Genomic DNA, 12,982 nt, shown 5'->3' on the forward strand with positions numbered 1-12,982 from the left:
TGACACGCAACTTTGCATTGGATCGTCTATGTATCAATGTCTGATGTGTCACTCACCTTCGTAAACTGCTGCATGACGGGGAGCTGGCTCTGTAGACGACGGCGCTCAACAATAGTAATCTTTGTATGGTTTTGTCAGCTACAAATCAATTTACTGGTGTGTTTTATGTACGAATATGGACAAACGTGCTTAGCATATACTTTTACCCAAACACAACTGGTCTAGAAAAAGGCAGGAAGTGTCGACAGGCGTTTCAGTATGCTTACCTAAAAACGTTTTAATTTCCTTAAAACAGTATGGGAAAATTTAATTAAACCAATCTACAACTTGAGAAAAATTTTAATTGGTAGAATGACGTTTTACAGAAGCATAGTGTATGTTTATTTAGTAAAACTAAAAAAAAATAGTGTATTGTTGAAAATACCGGAAGTGCGACTTTCCATCTCGGAGGGAGTGAAACATCTTCACCAACAGAGACGATCTTTGTCAAACATGGCAGCCCGCACATGAATGTCATGCCTTTCTAAACTGCACATAAAATTCTTCATTTTGGCTGCTCGTGGTTGTACAGCAAGGCAGAGGTTTGGATTATATGTTGCATATTAGGACTTTGATTTGCATCACACATCCAACCACTGGAAACACTTTAATTTACACACTCGGGAGCCGAGCAGCTTACAAAGCTAGCATTTTAGCTTCCCGACAATTTCAATGGATCCTGACCAACAGCTGAGAAATGTGAGTGACTTTGCCAGCCTATGTCTGTCCTGTGTCGTGGTGAGCATATCTGAAATATGACTGTAAATGACTATTTCCTTACAGCTTCGAGATTTCCTTCTCGTTTACAACCGCATGACTGAAATGTGCTTCGAGCGATGTACCAGCAACTTCAACTACAGAAACCTCACGATGGACGAGGTACGAAACGTGAAAAGAAAATGCAGCTGCAGTTTTTTTTTTTACATGAAGGTTATTTCTCTTCGGTGTTTACCACCAAACACGATGGTCAACCTCTGCAGAGTTGTGCTCCCATTCCGCCATAACTCAATTAGTAAGGTCATGCACTAGTAGAAAACAGGAGAGTTGTTGGGGCCCCCTGTGCAGCCTTATTCCTTAACCTTTAGAAATAATTTTACCAAAATAGTCTATAACCATATGTGAGCAGCTCGTGTAGAAACTCACACTTGCTGTTGTTATTCACAGCCTGTCTCTGATTGCTGTCGCCCCTTCAGGAAAGCTGTGTGGACAACTGTGCTGGAAAGCTGATTCGATCTAACCACCGACTGATGGGCACCTATGTGCAACTGATGCCCAAGATGGTGCAGCGCAGGATGGAGGAGATGGAGAGCAAGGCTGCAGAGAATGCAAAAGCAGCAGCAGCAGCTGCAGCATCTGGTGATGTCGGGGCTGTAACCGCCGATGCGTCACCGGGATTTCAAGCACCCGTTACAGCATCCTCACTTCAAGAAGTTCCCTCGTCATTCACCTCCTCTGTCCCTAATGTTGGACCAGAAGTACATGGCTCAGTCTTAACGCCAGGATTAGATTTTCCAAATGAGCTGGATGCTTCTATGTCTAAATCCACGATTGTTCAAGAAGTTAAATTAGCAGCCGCCACACCTCTCACTCCTGTGACTGAAACGGTGAATCCAGCAGTGCTCAGCAAAGCCAATAATGGACCTTCATATGTGGCAGCGTTCCCTAAGCAACCCATTGCTGTTTCTGAAATTGATAATGGAAGCTCTGCAGCTTTGTTTACACACTCTAAACCGGTATCCTCATCAGAAGATGCACCTCTGTCGTCATCCAAAGTGGCTAAATTAGAAACCCTGTCAGGTCAAGAGAAGGCACCAGAGGTTCCTCCACTCTCAGGCCAGAAATAACAGCCAATCTGGGTCTGGACTCATGGTCCAACAGTGATGGAGGCGATGGATACATTTCAAAATTATATCAACTTTGTCCCGTCCGATATGTGTTATCTATCATGTAGTAAATGGAATGGATCTTTCCAAGAGAGGCGCAAACCCTCCTGCTATTTCTGCTCATAATTATTCTTGCAAATGTTGGCATTGGGTGCATTTATCTTCCATCACTTAAAAAAATAATAATAATAATTTTAACCTGGAAACTCAAAATTAAAGATATCTTTTTTGTTTCAACTCATTGTTACTTTTATTTTTTTTAAACTTGTTTTTACTGAACAGTTGGTGCAAAACAAATTGATAATGAAGAATGAGATGACCCTGTGATCTGCAGTCAGGCAACATAATGAGGACTTGCTGTTAAAGAAAAGGAGTTGGAATTGTGTAGAAGTTTAAATCTCAAATATTAAATGTTTGAAGTTAAACAAAAGTGCGTGGGGGGGCAATTGTGGTCAAAAAGCAGTTTTAATATGAGTAATATTGTCTGTTAAAACTGAACTGGTCAGGAATCACACAACAGTGGCATTTTAAAGGTTTGATTGCTTTTCACCTTGGTCTGATCATCATCAAACTCTGATCTCTGTCATAGTTAAAATGTGTTTTTGTAACACAGTGAAAGCTATAATATAATATAACATTAAAAAGCTTTTTTTTCCTGTGCTGTATTCATTGTTCAACCTCATTAATGAGCATCCTGTGCTCCTGGAAGTCCTCACTGGTTAGTTGGTGAAGCTATTCCATGACCTTCCTCATGTTGCTTCTCTTTTCTCCCATTAAAAAACACTGAGTGTTTCAATTGTCAACTATAGTGTTTTAAAGGCACACTGCAGATGATATTTTTTAAGTGGTATGTGCAATATTTCATCTAAACTTCTGATGCTATTTGAATGAAATGATTGTTTAATCAGTGGGGTTTTTTGCGAACCGGTTCCAGTAGATTCAGATTCAGTGAGATTTACAGTCTGTCACAAATAAAGGTAAAACTGGTAATGTCACATTAGGACATGAAAAAAAAAAAAACACAACCTCTGTTAGGATCACAGATTGTCACTGGCAGTGTGTGTGTACAGTTATGATTGAGTAAGAATACATATGAGAGGTCAGATTTTAGCTGGTGTACTATAGAAGTGACAAAATCTGGCAAAATCATAGATAGGGCTCCACCACAATGTTAGCAGTATTGCTTAAAAATACAACAGTGAGTCATAGAGCAAGATTATTTTTGCAGCACATTTCAGCAACAAGGCCATTTAAAAAAGCAAACAAACATGAAGAGACACAGATACAAAGTAATAATGAATCGTCAAAAGGATAGAAAAAAAATCCTAATAATGAAAATGAAATACAAGTGTTACAGACACATTGCAGCATAAAATGAGTGATTTACTGAAAGACTGCAGCAAATGACGTCTTGGGCTTTTTTTTTTTTTTTTTTTAAGAAAGTTGGCTGAAGTCCTGCTGTTTTGTGGGAGCTTGTTCCAAATATTTGACGTGTTTGAACTAAAAGAAGCCTTTACATGTTTGGTTCTCACTGTGGGAACAAGGAGTAGATTTGATCTCAGCCACCTCAGAAGTTTGTGTGGTTCAGAGGGTGAAAAATGTAAACTAAGTCTGATAATTCATATGACTGGTTAGTGGAGTGGGTCATCCTTCAGTCAAGGTTTTTTTTCAGATTCAATCCCTCAGACCTATGTTGAAACGTCCATGAACAAGACAATGAATGCCAAACTGCTGCATGGTAATGTGAGTGTGTGTGAATTGGTGAATGTGACCAACAACTTGTTAAGTAAGCTCAAAAGTGCAATATAAATGAAATCCATTTACCATTATTCCATGCCATGCTGAGGCCACAGATATGTGAATTGAGTGTTTCCCCTTTTAATTAAAACAATACAATTTCCAATACTTTGTTTTAATAGTTACCATTCAGGCACACATGATGCCACATGAAGGATACACGAAGCAAAATACATTGAACACATTCACACCAAAATATTTCAGGAGCATTTAAAAAAAACAAAAAACATACCGATTAGCACTCTACCTCACATAACTTTGTGATAATAGTTGTAAAACACTGAAACACACAGTCTAGGAAATTACAACATGAACATGATACTACAATATTTTTCAAAGAAGAAACAGGCTTTTTTTAGTTAACTGAATGAAAAGAGAGGAGAGGCCCCCTAGTGGCAAAATTATATATATATATATATAGAGAGAGAGAGAGAGAGAGAGAGAGAGAGAGAGAGAGAGAGAGAGAGAGAGAGAGAGAGAGAGAGAAAGTTGCTTCGTTGTTATGACGAGGAGTTGCACCACCAGATTTGATCCAGCAGGGGGCGGTGTGGTGCCGCTGTCCCGGGACTGCTGCAGCAGCGGGGCTGCTCTGGCTGCTTCCCAGCAGAAGCCCACATCAGGCCGGAGGAGCGGGGCGTGGACTCCGCTCGGCCAGTCCTGGCTTTTCAATTTGAGGAGACGGCAGACTTTTGACAAGAAAAAAAGAAAGAAAGAAAGAAAGGGAAAGAAAGAAAAGGATTAGAGGAGAGAAAGAATCCGCCTCGAAATCGATCGAGTAGCAGCTGGTAAGGTAAAATAACTTTCTTATTATTCTCTCCTCGAGTTATTTTACGTTGCGGTGGACTTAACTTTGACTTTCCACCAGTGGATTTCAAAGTGATCCCACAGGCCAGCACATCCGATTCAACAGAGGAAGATAAAGCCGAGAGGAAATGTGGGAAAGTTCTGCTATTGTGGCTGTTTATAAATGTTTTTCTTTTGCATTCAGCACAGACTTTTAGAGCAAACTGCAAGTAAAGGTTTAGATTATGTTCCAATCCATTTCCATAATACAATAATACAGCATAGACTGGGATGAATAATAATGATGTGATTCCTTGCAACGAATCTTGCAAAATCCCAATGATTTTACATTGTGTACCATTTCCAATAGGAAATTGTTTTTAGATGCTTTTCACTGTGTCTCTGTTTCAGACTTTAAAGGAGATTTAAAAAGCGAAGATAGCCCTTCTACATTACACCCATGGATGACATCTTCACACAGTGTCGAGAAGGAAACTCTGTGGCTGTCCGCCTGTGGCTGGACAACACTGAGAATGACCTCAACTTGGGGTGAGCAGATCTATCTGTGTACTGGCTTCATTCTGACACACAACACTGTGAAGATACCATCTCACAGATGATCTCCTTATTATTTCTGTGTGCTTTTCTGGTTGTAGTATGCATAGTCTGTCACACAGTTTTTTTTTGTGTGTGTTTTTTTCAGAAAGTCCTCCAGATTTAGTGTGAGGAGACAAGTTTGTGCCTGTGTTTTTGCTCCTTGGCACATTAGTGGTGGTAAAATAGTTTCCATACTGTGCTCTCCCTACAACTCGTACTACTGAGCATCACTCAGCTGCAGTAATTCCAGTCTAGTTTGCTCACGTCCTCCCCCTTTTTCTTTTCTCCTCTCCTCATGATGTCATCCGGCAAAAACGAGAATAAAAGCGGTGGCTGATTTTTAGAAGAGCTTATGTGGTGCCTTAAATGACTCAGAGAGCGAAATACAGCCGAAGGTTCGGCCCCTGCTGCGTTTACAAACAACTTGCATAATTTGTTGTGTGTTATTTGTTTGAGAGTACAAAGAAAACTTAACAGCAGCATCTTGGGGAATAGAAAAATCATGTACATTTGAATTAGCTTAAACAATGAATTTTCTTGAGACCGTTATTTCTCAAGTGACTATTTCTTGATTTACATCAGCTTTTAAAAGCTTTCAACAACATTCCCAAAGGTACTTTTGTGCACATTATACCACAATTCTATCCAGTAGTAAAGACTGACAACAGGATTGCGATTCGTTTTAACAGAATGTATTGAGAAACTATTTAATTTGTAGAACATGTTAATCAATAAATTGTTCTATATGTCTTGTCTTGATCCATTTTACACTGCACAACTCCATCCATCCATCCACCTTAGCTCTGGATAGTTTAGCAGGACATACATCATCATATTATATAAATAAATGCTTGAAAAACCACAAATGGAAAAGAGGAAACTCACTTTTGAAATATCTTTCGATACCATTCTCCTGTATAAAAGTTGATTTTCCGTGAATTTCAATAAGTGCTCTGTGAATGGTTAAAAGTTGTAATCTTATTTTTTAACTGTTACTGATTCCCAAAGGTTTTATCTAGAATGTAAGTGGAAATCATGAATATATATAATGGACCTGATTCCTGTCGGATTTTCTGTTTAGGATATGCACAGCACCAGTTGCCTGTTTACATAATTTCTTCGCTTGAGGGGAGCTTGAAGACCTCACCGCCAAAGACTGTAGTTATCTCATTCTTGGGCCAGGCCATATATGTGCAGTTTGTTGACGTTGACTTTGAGGGCTGCAGGGCTGCTGGCCAACCACGCAACAGCCAAGGCCATTTCCTCTGTTCAGCTCCATACAGGGCCAGGCCCTCGCTGACGGAGCTTCTCAAGCAGCCCCACGTAAACATCTGAGAGACCAGTGGCTTTGCTTGGAGGCCTCCCCGGGCTGTTACTCAGAGGGGACGCTCAGCTATGTGAACCAACCCCCCCCCCCCCCCCCCCCCCCCCCCCCACTTCCCCTCAGAATACCCTATAATGTGCATAAAAATGGGTTGGCGGGAAAACTTGTTGTTTGTTTTCTCCTCTATTTTAATGTATTCCTTATAAATGGGGAGTCAATTCACAGACACAAACTGCATTTCGTGAGTGATAAAAAGAAAACACAAAGACAGAGAGAAGTTTAGCTCAGGATTCCTCTGTGTTTTTTCCACACTGTCATTCCTGAGTTTGTTTTTTTTTTTCCCTCCTGTTGCTTTTTATAGCACACAGCAGGCCGGTCTGAGTATGAACTGTCTGTCCAGTGTGCGAGATCAAATTTGACTGCTTTTTCACTTTAGTGTGAGCGAGTACAGCAGCTATTTCCTACAGGGTATACAAGCCTTCCTGAGGTTTATTGGCAAACAGACTGGAGAGCTTGTGGCTTTACAGGGAGTCGTGAGAAGCCCCTGCAGCTGCCCCGGGGTCAGGCAATGCAAAGGGCTCACTGGGGTGAAGGGGCCAGTCACACCGAGGTGATAGTCTGGCTCCGTGTAGGCTGCGCTGGTGCTATGTACGCTATGAACGTTTGCGTCTTTGCATATGTTTGCGGGCATTCCAGACTGCAAAGACATTTTTATCACTGGGCCAGTCATCAGATGGGTTCAGCCTGCAGGCAAAGCAGGGAATCATGTGCTCAAGGTCTAAATAAAGATTAGTAGGTGGCGGGTGTGAGAACCTGTGTCAAAGAGAGAACCGCACAGTATTTTGTCAGCTGATTTATGCTCAGAGTTGTTGAGAAAGCTCTAACCAACCCACACTTCAATAATAGAATGGCGCTTTTTGCCTCTCATCTTATTAGCACAACTGAGTTTAACCACAGCTTGAAGGTGACGGTTTATTTGTGCCTCACACCTTGTCCTCCTTGTGCTTCAGTGATGACCACGGCTTCAGCCCGCTCCACTGGGCGTGCAGGGAGGGCAGGAGCGGCGTTGTGGACATGCTCATCATGAGAGGTGCTCGGATTAACGTGATGAACCGCGGCGACGACACTCCGTTGCACCTCGCCTCCAGTCACGGGCACAGAGATATTATGGCAAAGGTACGCTCGCTCACTGACAGAGCGGTCACGGCGTATCTGTACGTCCATTTGATTTGGATAATTTTGTGGTGCCGATTTCAAACTTTGTGACATGTGAATGGCAGCTGATCCAGTGCAAGGCCGACCCCAACACGGTGAATGAGCACGGGAACACCCCACTCCACTACGCCTGCTTCTGGGGCCAAGATGAGGTGGCAGAGGTGCAGTAATAAACATGGAGACGCTCTCTTTCGCCTCCCTTGGCATGATCTGTTGGCTGGAAGAGCCCTCTTCTGGGGAGAGAAGGCCACTGCACTGCATTTGTGAAGCTCCCAGTGTCTTTTTTTTTTGTTTTTTTGTTGTTTTTTCTTAACAATACCTGCCATGTGCTTCCAATCACACACAGTACAGTATGTGCATTGTCTCTTTTCAGGACTTGGTGGCCAGCGGTGCCCACGTGTGTGTATGTAACAGGTATGGACAGACACCTCTGGACAAAGCCAAGCCACATTTAAAACAACTGCTACAAGGTTAGAAAGTAATTAATAGATTTTTTTATTTTTTATGTTAATAGTAAGAAAAAAGTTAATTGCATCTGATTTTTTTCTTTTTTTAGAAAAAGCAGAAAAGATGGGCCAGAGTTTGACCAAGATCCCATACAAAGAAACTTTTTGGAAGGGCACCATGCGTACACGACCTCGTGAGTAACTGTTTCGTAAAGCAGGAGCCGCAAATCACCATTTCAAATTGTGCTGTGTGCTGTATTGTTCATCGATTGGCTCTTTCAGGTAATGGTACCCTCAACAAGCAGGCTGGTATTGATTACAAGCAGCTTTCGCTCCTCGCAAAGATCAATGAAAACCAGTCCGGAGAGGTCAGTTGCTCTTTCTTTTACCTCTGCCCTACGAGTCTGCCTTAGCTGATCAGTGGTTTTTTTAAATCTTGCATCCCTTTGTTTAGTTGTGGCAGGGTCGGTGGCAAGGGGATGAGATTGTCGTGAAGGTGTTACAGGTGAGAGACTGGACCACCAGGAAGAGCAGAGACTTCAACGAGGAGCATCCCAAACTCAGGTAATTTATAAATGAGCGTAACCAACATATGAAACTGGGTGTTTCAGGCTTGGTTTGGCTCCTCAGCAGTTTTTTTCCTGTAACATCGTACCACTAGCAGCTATCAAAGAATCAATTTCTGTCCATTCTGCATAGATTTTCAATGTTCTTTGAGTACGATAAGGTCTGTTTTTCGATTCGGTATCACTCCAGGTAAACATAGTCCTCGTGTGAGGATTGATCTGTTTCACCATTGGTGACTGAGGTCAGTGACCAAATATTGTTAAGAAACTTGTACTGCTTGTTGTGAAAGAAGCAGTTTGTTAAAAGTTCCTGTTGCTACTTTTGTGAAGTAGTCAACACAAGTTGTTTATTTTGTGCTGTGTGAAACAAAGTTTCTCACATGTCTTTTGAACAGAATAACCATGCAAATCATAAAAATGTAATTATTATAATGAGGATCTAGCTTTTATTTATTTCTGATAGAGTTATGTGGCCATAATGATGTTACTGAAAGGCAAAGCATTTGTTGTTGAGGTTTTTAGATGAAAGGAATGAAGAACGGAAGTCTTTGAACACGCCGAACCAGAGAAGTCGTGTTTAAACAAGTTCCACCAAGCCCCCAGTAGCACATCTGCATTCAGAGGATCAACACTGACATAATTATGGCCGTTTCAACATCTCTGAGGCTCTACTCACACATGTCGCCACACTGAACAGAGAAAACAACAATGCGCTATGCATCAAAACGCACCATATTTTGGCTTTCCCTATTAAGCAGTTCCATGTACTTCAGGGCCGAATTAACACAAACAAAATAATAGAAAAGCTCTGATCAGGCCAAGCAAAAGAATCCCCACCAGGAAGTCTTGGTTTGCTTCTTGCTGCCCTCAGTTATGCCGTTTTGGGAAATTATGCGAGCATTAAAAGTGTTTGGCATGTGCTCACTGCAAAATGTTAATGCATAAAATCTGATGTGTATTTCAAAAATAAAAGTGCTTTAGATAATGAAAGTGAAACACTGCTGTTTTAAAAGGCTACAGATGATGTGGCTTGTCAATTGGAATTTCCCTATCATCTATTGGGTTTTTTTTTGGTTTTTTTAAAGGATCTTTTCTCATCCAAACATTCTGCCTGTCCTCGGAGCCTGTCAGTCGCCACCATCCCCTCATCCCATCATCATCACACACTACATGCCATACGGATCCCTCTACAACATACTGCACCAGGGCACAAGTAAGTATGTGGGTGAGAAGTAAAGGAGTAATACTTGTTTTAAAGTTTGTTTTAAACAGGTTTGGTTCCGGCTTGGCACTTCAGATACAGATACAGATAACAAATCTACATCAAACACTACATAAAGTCTGAGGAAGATTTAACTGTTAGGTTTTTTTTTCATTTTCTCAAACACGACTACAATAGATGTTCATCAAATCTTAGCATCTCCAGAATTTCTTGACAAGCCTTCCCTTATATAACACAATTTGCATGTCTCTTGAGCCTCAATGTATTTCTCTGGCTATGTTGTGTGCCCAGAACAGACGAGTATATACTTTCAAGAAATTGCCAGCAGGCTGACCTCTGCATTGTTCACAACAGTCTGAACCCTGAGGTTTCTCTGCAAAGATCGACTTGAACTGCAGTTAACCTCATTAATTATCCTTTTGACCACGTTTAATATTGAAATTCAGCCGCAAGTGAATGTAGTTGAAAGAAAATACAGACATATGTGAGGTTTCTTTTGGGCTTTTGAAGTCTGACTTGATCGGTTTCCTTCTTTTTATTATATCCACCCATCTTCCACTGTCACTTTTGTTGATTTATTGAGAAACTGGACTTGTATGTATTTTCTGACTCGCCTCTCCTGTCTTCCTTTGTCTTCCTCCACAGCTCTGGTTGTCGACCAAAGCCAAGCAGTCAAGTTTGCGTTAGATATTGCCAGTGGCATGGCTTTCCTCCACACTTTAGAACCAATGGTTTCACGGCTTTACCTCAACAGTAAGCACGTCATGGTAAGATGCTGTTCCCATTTTCACCGGCTGGTAAAGCCATTAACGGTGTGTATACATTTGTGTTGGCCTGTAGTTCAGGCTAAAAGTTCCTGTGAGATTATTGCGATGGTATCTTTGTCGGCTCACAGATCACCAACAGCTTACAAAATATAGAAGTCAAAACAGAGGCAGGAATTCCTCCATTATAAATGGCAACAAAGATCTTCTGCTCAGAGAGAACTTGTTAGTGACATTCTACACATGCTTTTGTTTTTTTTCCTCAGTTAGATATCTTTGTTCCGCGCTGCATTCAGACTTCAATCACACCACAGCAGTTGGTTTAAAATCAGAGCGACTCCTCAATGTTGTCTGGAGCTGATTATTATTTGCCAACCATGGTTTGGATGGCAGCTTCCGAACTCCCCACAAATCACCTTCACTATCAGAGCAGTTGCACAAGAATGAATTTGGAATGAATCAAACACCCTCAAATGCCACGAAATGCAGAGAAACTAGATATCCAATGAATTACAAATTGTCGTGACTCATTTCTTTCAGATTGATGAGGACATGACAGCCAGAATAAGTATGGCAGACGCCAAGTTCTCGTTCCAGTGTCCTGGCCGTATGTACTCCCCAGCATGGATGGCTCCTGAAGGTACTTATTATTCTTCATTTTCTGTCTATTTCGGCTTCATGTGTCAGTCATTCCGAAACACGGTTTTGTATGATTCAGTCCCTTATTAGAAGTAGTCATACTGTCCATTACGCCATGTTATAAAAATAAGTTGAATCGTTGTTTCTGGGCCTTTTTTTTTTTCCTGTTTTCAGCCCTGCAAAAGAGATCTGAGGACATCAACCGAAGATCAGCGGACATGTGGAGCTTCGCTGTGTTGCTGTGGGAGCTGGTTACCAGGGAAGTGCCTTTTGCTGACCTCTCACACATGGAAATAGGAATGAAGGCAAGTGTTTGCACGATTTATTACCCATGTACTTCGGGGCCACATTTCTTCAAAATGCCACACAAAAAGCACAGTAGATTTTCCCATTCAAAATATTTACAGCAACTCTGCTTTTCCACTTTTTTTCTTCCCAATTCCTCAGGTTGCTCTGGAGGGTCTTCGGCCCACCATTCCACCAGGAATTTCACCTCACATCTGTAAGCTGATGAGGCTCTGCATGAATGAAGATCCAGCCAAAAGACCCAAGTTTGACATGATTGTTCCCATCTTGGAGAAGATGCAGGACAAGTGAATTTATTTTAGCTGCAGTCTTCTTTTTTTTTCACTTGCAATAATGTTTTATTCATCAAACCACTTTTTATCTACACTTCATTCATGTATCTGCTAAGCCACTGTAAATAATGCCATAAACCACTTTAGTTCGTCACAGTTCAGACACAAAGCATTAAGTTGATTTTCTCGTGTAAGTTAAATTTGAGATTTAAATGTTTCTGAGCTTGTGTTATTATGACTGAAGCTCATTATAATTTTGCCATTTTTTTATCCAAAGAGGATTAAAATATATGAGAATTCTGACTGAAACCGATCCAAAGAAATGTGTATATTATAAGTGCTTTTATGCATCCTAGCAACTGCCAATGCAATAAATGTTTTATATTTATGACAAATGCTTGTTTCTTTTGTTTTGTTTTTAATTTTGCGATTTTCATTATCCTTTTATAGAATATTTGGTCATGTCTTAATTCATTTCGGGGTTTTTTTAAGCTCTTGTCTTGTGGTATTGTTTTTCTGTAGCTGACTTGTCCAGGGTGTAGGCTACCATAAACTGGATAAAGCAGCATAGTAAAATGCATTGATGAAGCGATTTATCCAGCGAGTATTCCCTTCCACCGAGCAAATTGTCTCCATTTCTAAGAAAACATTAATTTATATTCAAACAAATTTCTTAAGTGATTTCTTAGGAGATAAGGACACAACACAACACTGAGACCTCAGCGAAGGTATTAGTGACCCTGCCACGAAAATGTTCCTTTGTCCTTCAGCTTGCTTGCCTGAGTCAGCTCGAAACTCATCGAAACTGAGTCAGTCAGCACTTATGCAATGAGCTGAGCTCAGTTCACCTCATAAGCAGTGAGGCTCCGCCCCTTCCTCACCTGAAGGTCTGCAGCTGCGGTGGGCTCAGAAACTTTCTGAGTGATGGTGGTGAAAAAAAACCACATTGTTTCACTGAGCTTGTAGAAATAAATACATAAAATAATACATGAATTAATACACAATAAATAATCTTACGATATGACTGTAGCATGTATTGTGTTCCGTTTAATATTGTCCCTTATAATCAGTTCTGCCCTCTGAACAGCACGTTATTTATTGATGCTAGTAAAAAAGAAAAATCACAATA

At 40.9% G+C, this 12,982-nt stretch overlaps 2 protein-coding genes across 3 annotated transcripts; both read left to right on the forward strand.

Annotated features, from left to right (window-relative positions):
- Nucleotides 1-487: 487 nt before the first annotated feature.
- On the forward strand, nt 488-2,578 carry timm10b (translocase of inner mitochondrial membrane 10 homolog B (yeast)). Its single transcript, XM_080508428.1, has 3 exons — nt 488-738; nt 823-918; nt 1,233-2,578. The coding sequence occupies exons 1-3, from the start codon at nt 712-714 to the stop codon at nt 1,881-1,883; spliced, it is 774 nt and encodes a 257-aa protein (XP_080364554.1). The 5' UTR covers nt 488-711; the 3' UTR covers nt 1,884-2,578.
- Nucleotides 2,579-4,379: 1,801 nt separating this feature from the next.
- ilk (integrin-linked kinase) lies at nt 4,380-12,242 on the forward strand. Of its 2 annotated transcripts, none has more exons than XM_080508320.1 (13): nt 4,380-4,509; nt 4,914-5,051; nt 7,434-7,599; nt 7,704-7,799; nt 8,012-8,108; nt 8,195-8,278; nt 8,367-8,452; nt 8,539-8,648; nt 9,736-9,863; nt 10,518-10,639; nt 11,177-11,276; nt 11,450-11,580; nt 11,723-12,242. In XM_080508320.1, the coding sequence occupies exons 2-13, from the start codon at nt 4,963-4,965 to the stop codon at nt 11,870-11,872; spliced, it is 1,359 nt and encodes a 452-aa protein (XP_080364446.1). In that variant the 5' UTR covers nt 4,380-4,509; nt 4,914-4,962; the 3' UTR covers nt 11,873-12,242. The 2 variants fall into 2 exon arrangements, with proteins under 2 accessions (XP_080364446.1, XP_080364447.1); XM_080508321.1 differs by having other exon boundaries at nt 4,395-4,504.
- The last annotated feature ends 740 nt before the right edge of the window (nt 12,243-12,982 follow it).

The sequence above is a fragment of the Blennius ocellaris genome (genome assembly GCF_963422515.1).
Source record: "Blennius ocellaris genome assembly, chromosome: 14".
Classification (NCBI taxonomy): domain Eukaryota; kingdom Metazoa; phylum Chordata; class Actinopteri; order Blenniiformes; family Blenniidae; genus Blennius; species Blennius ocellaris.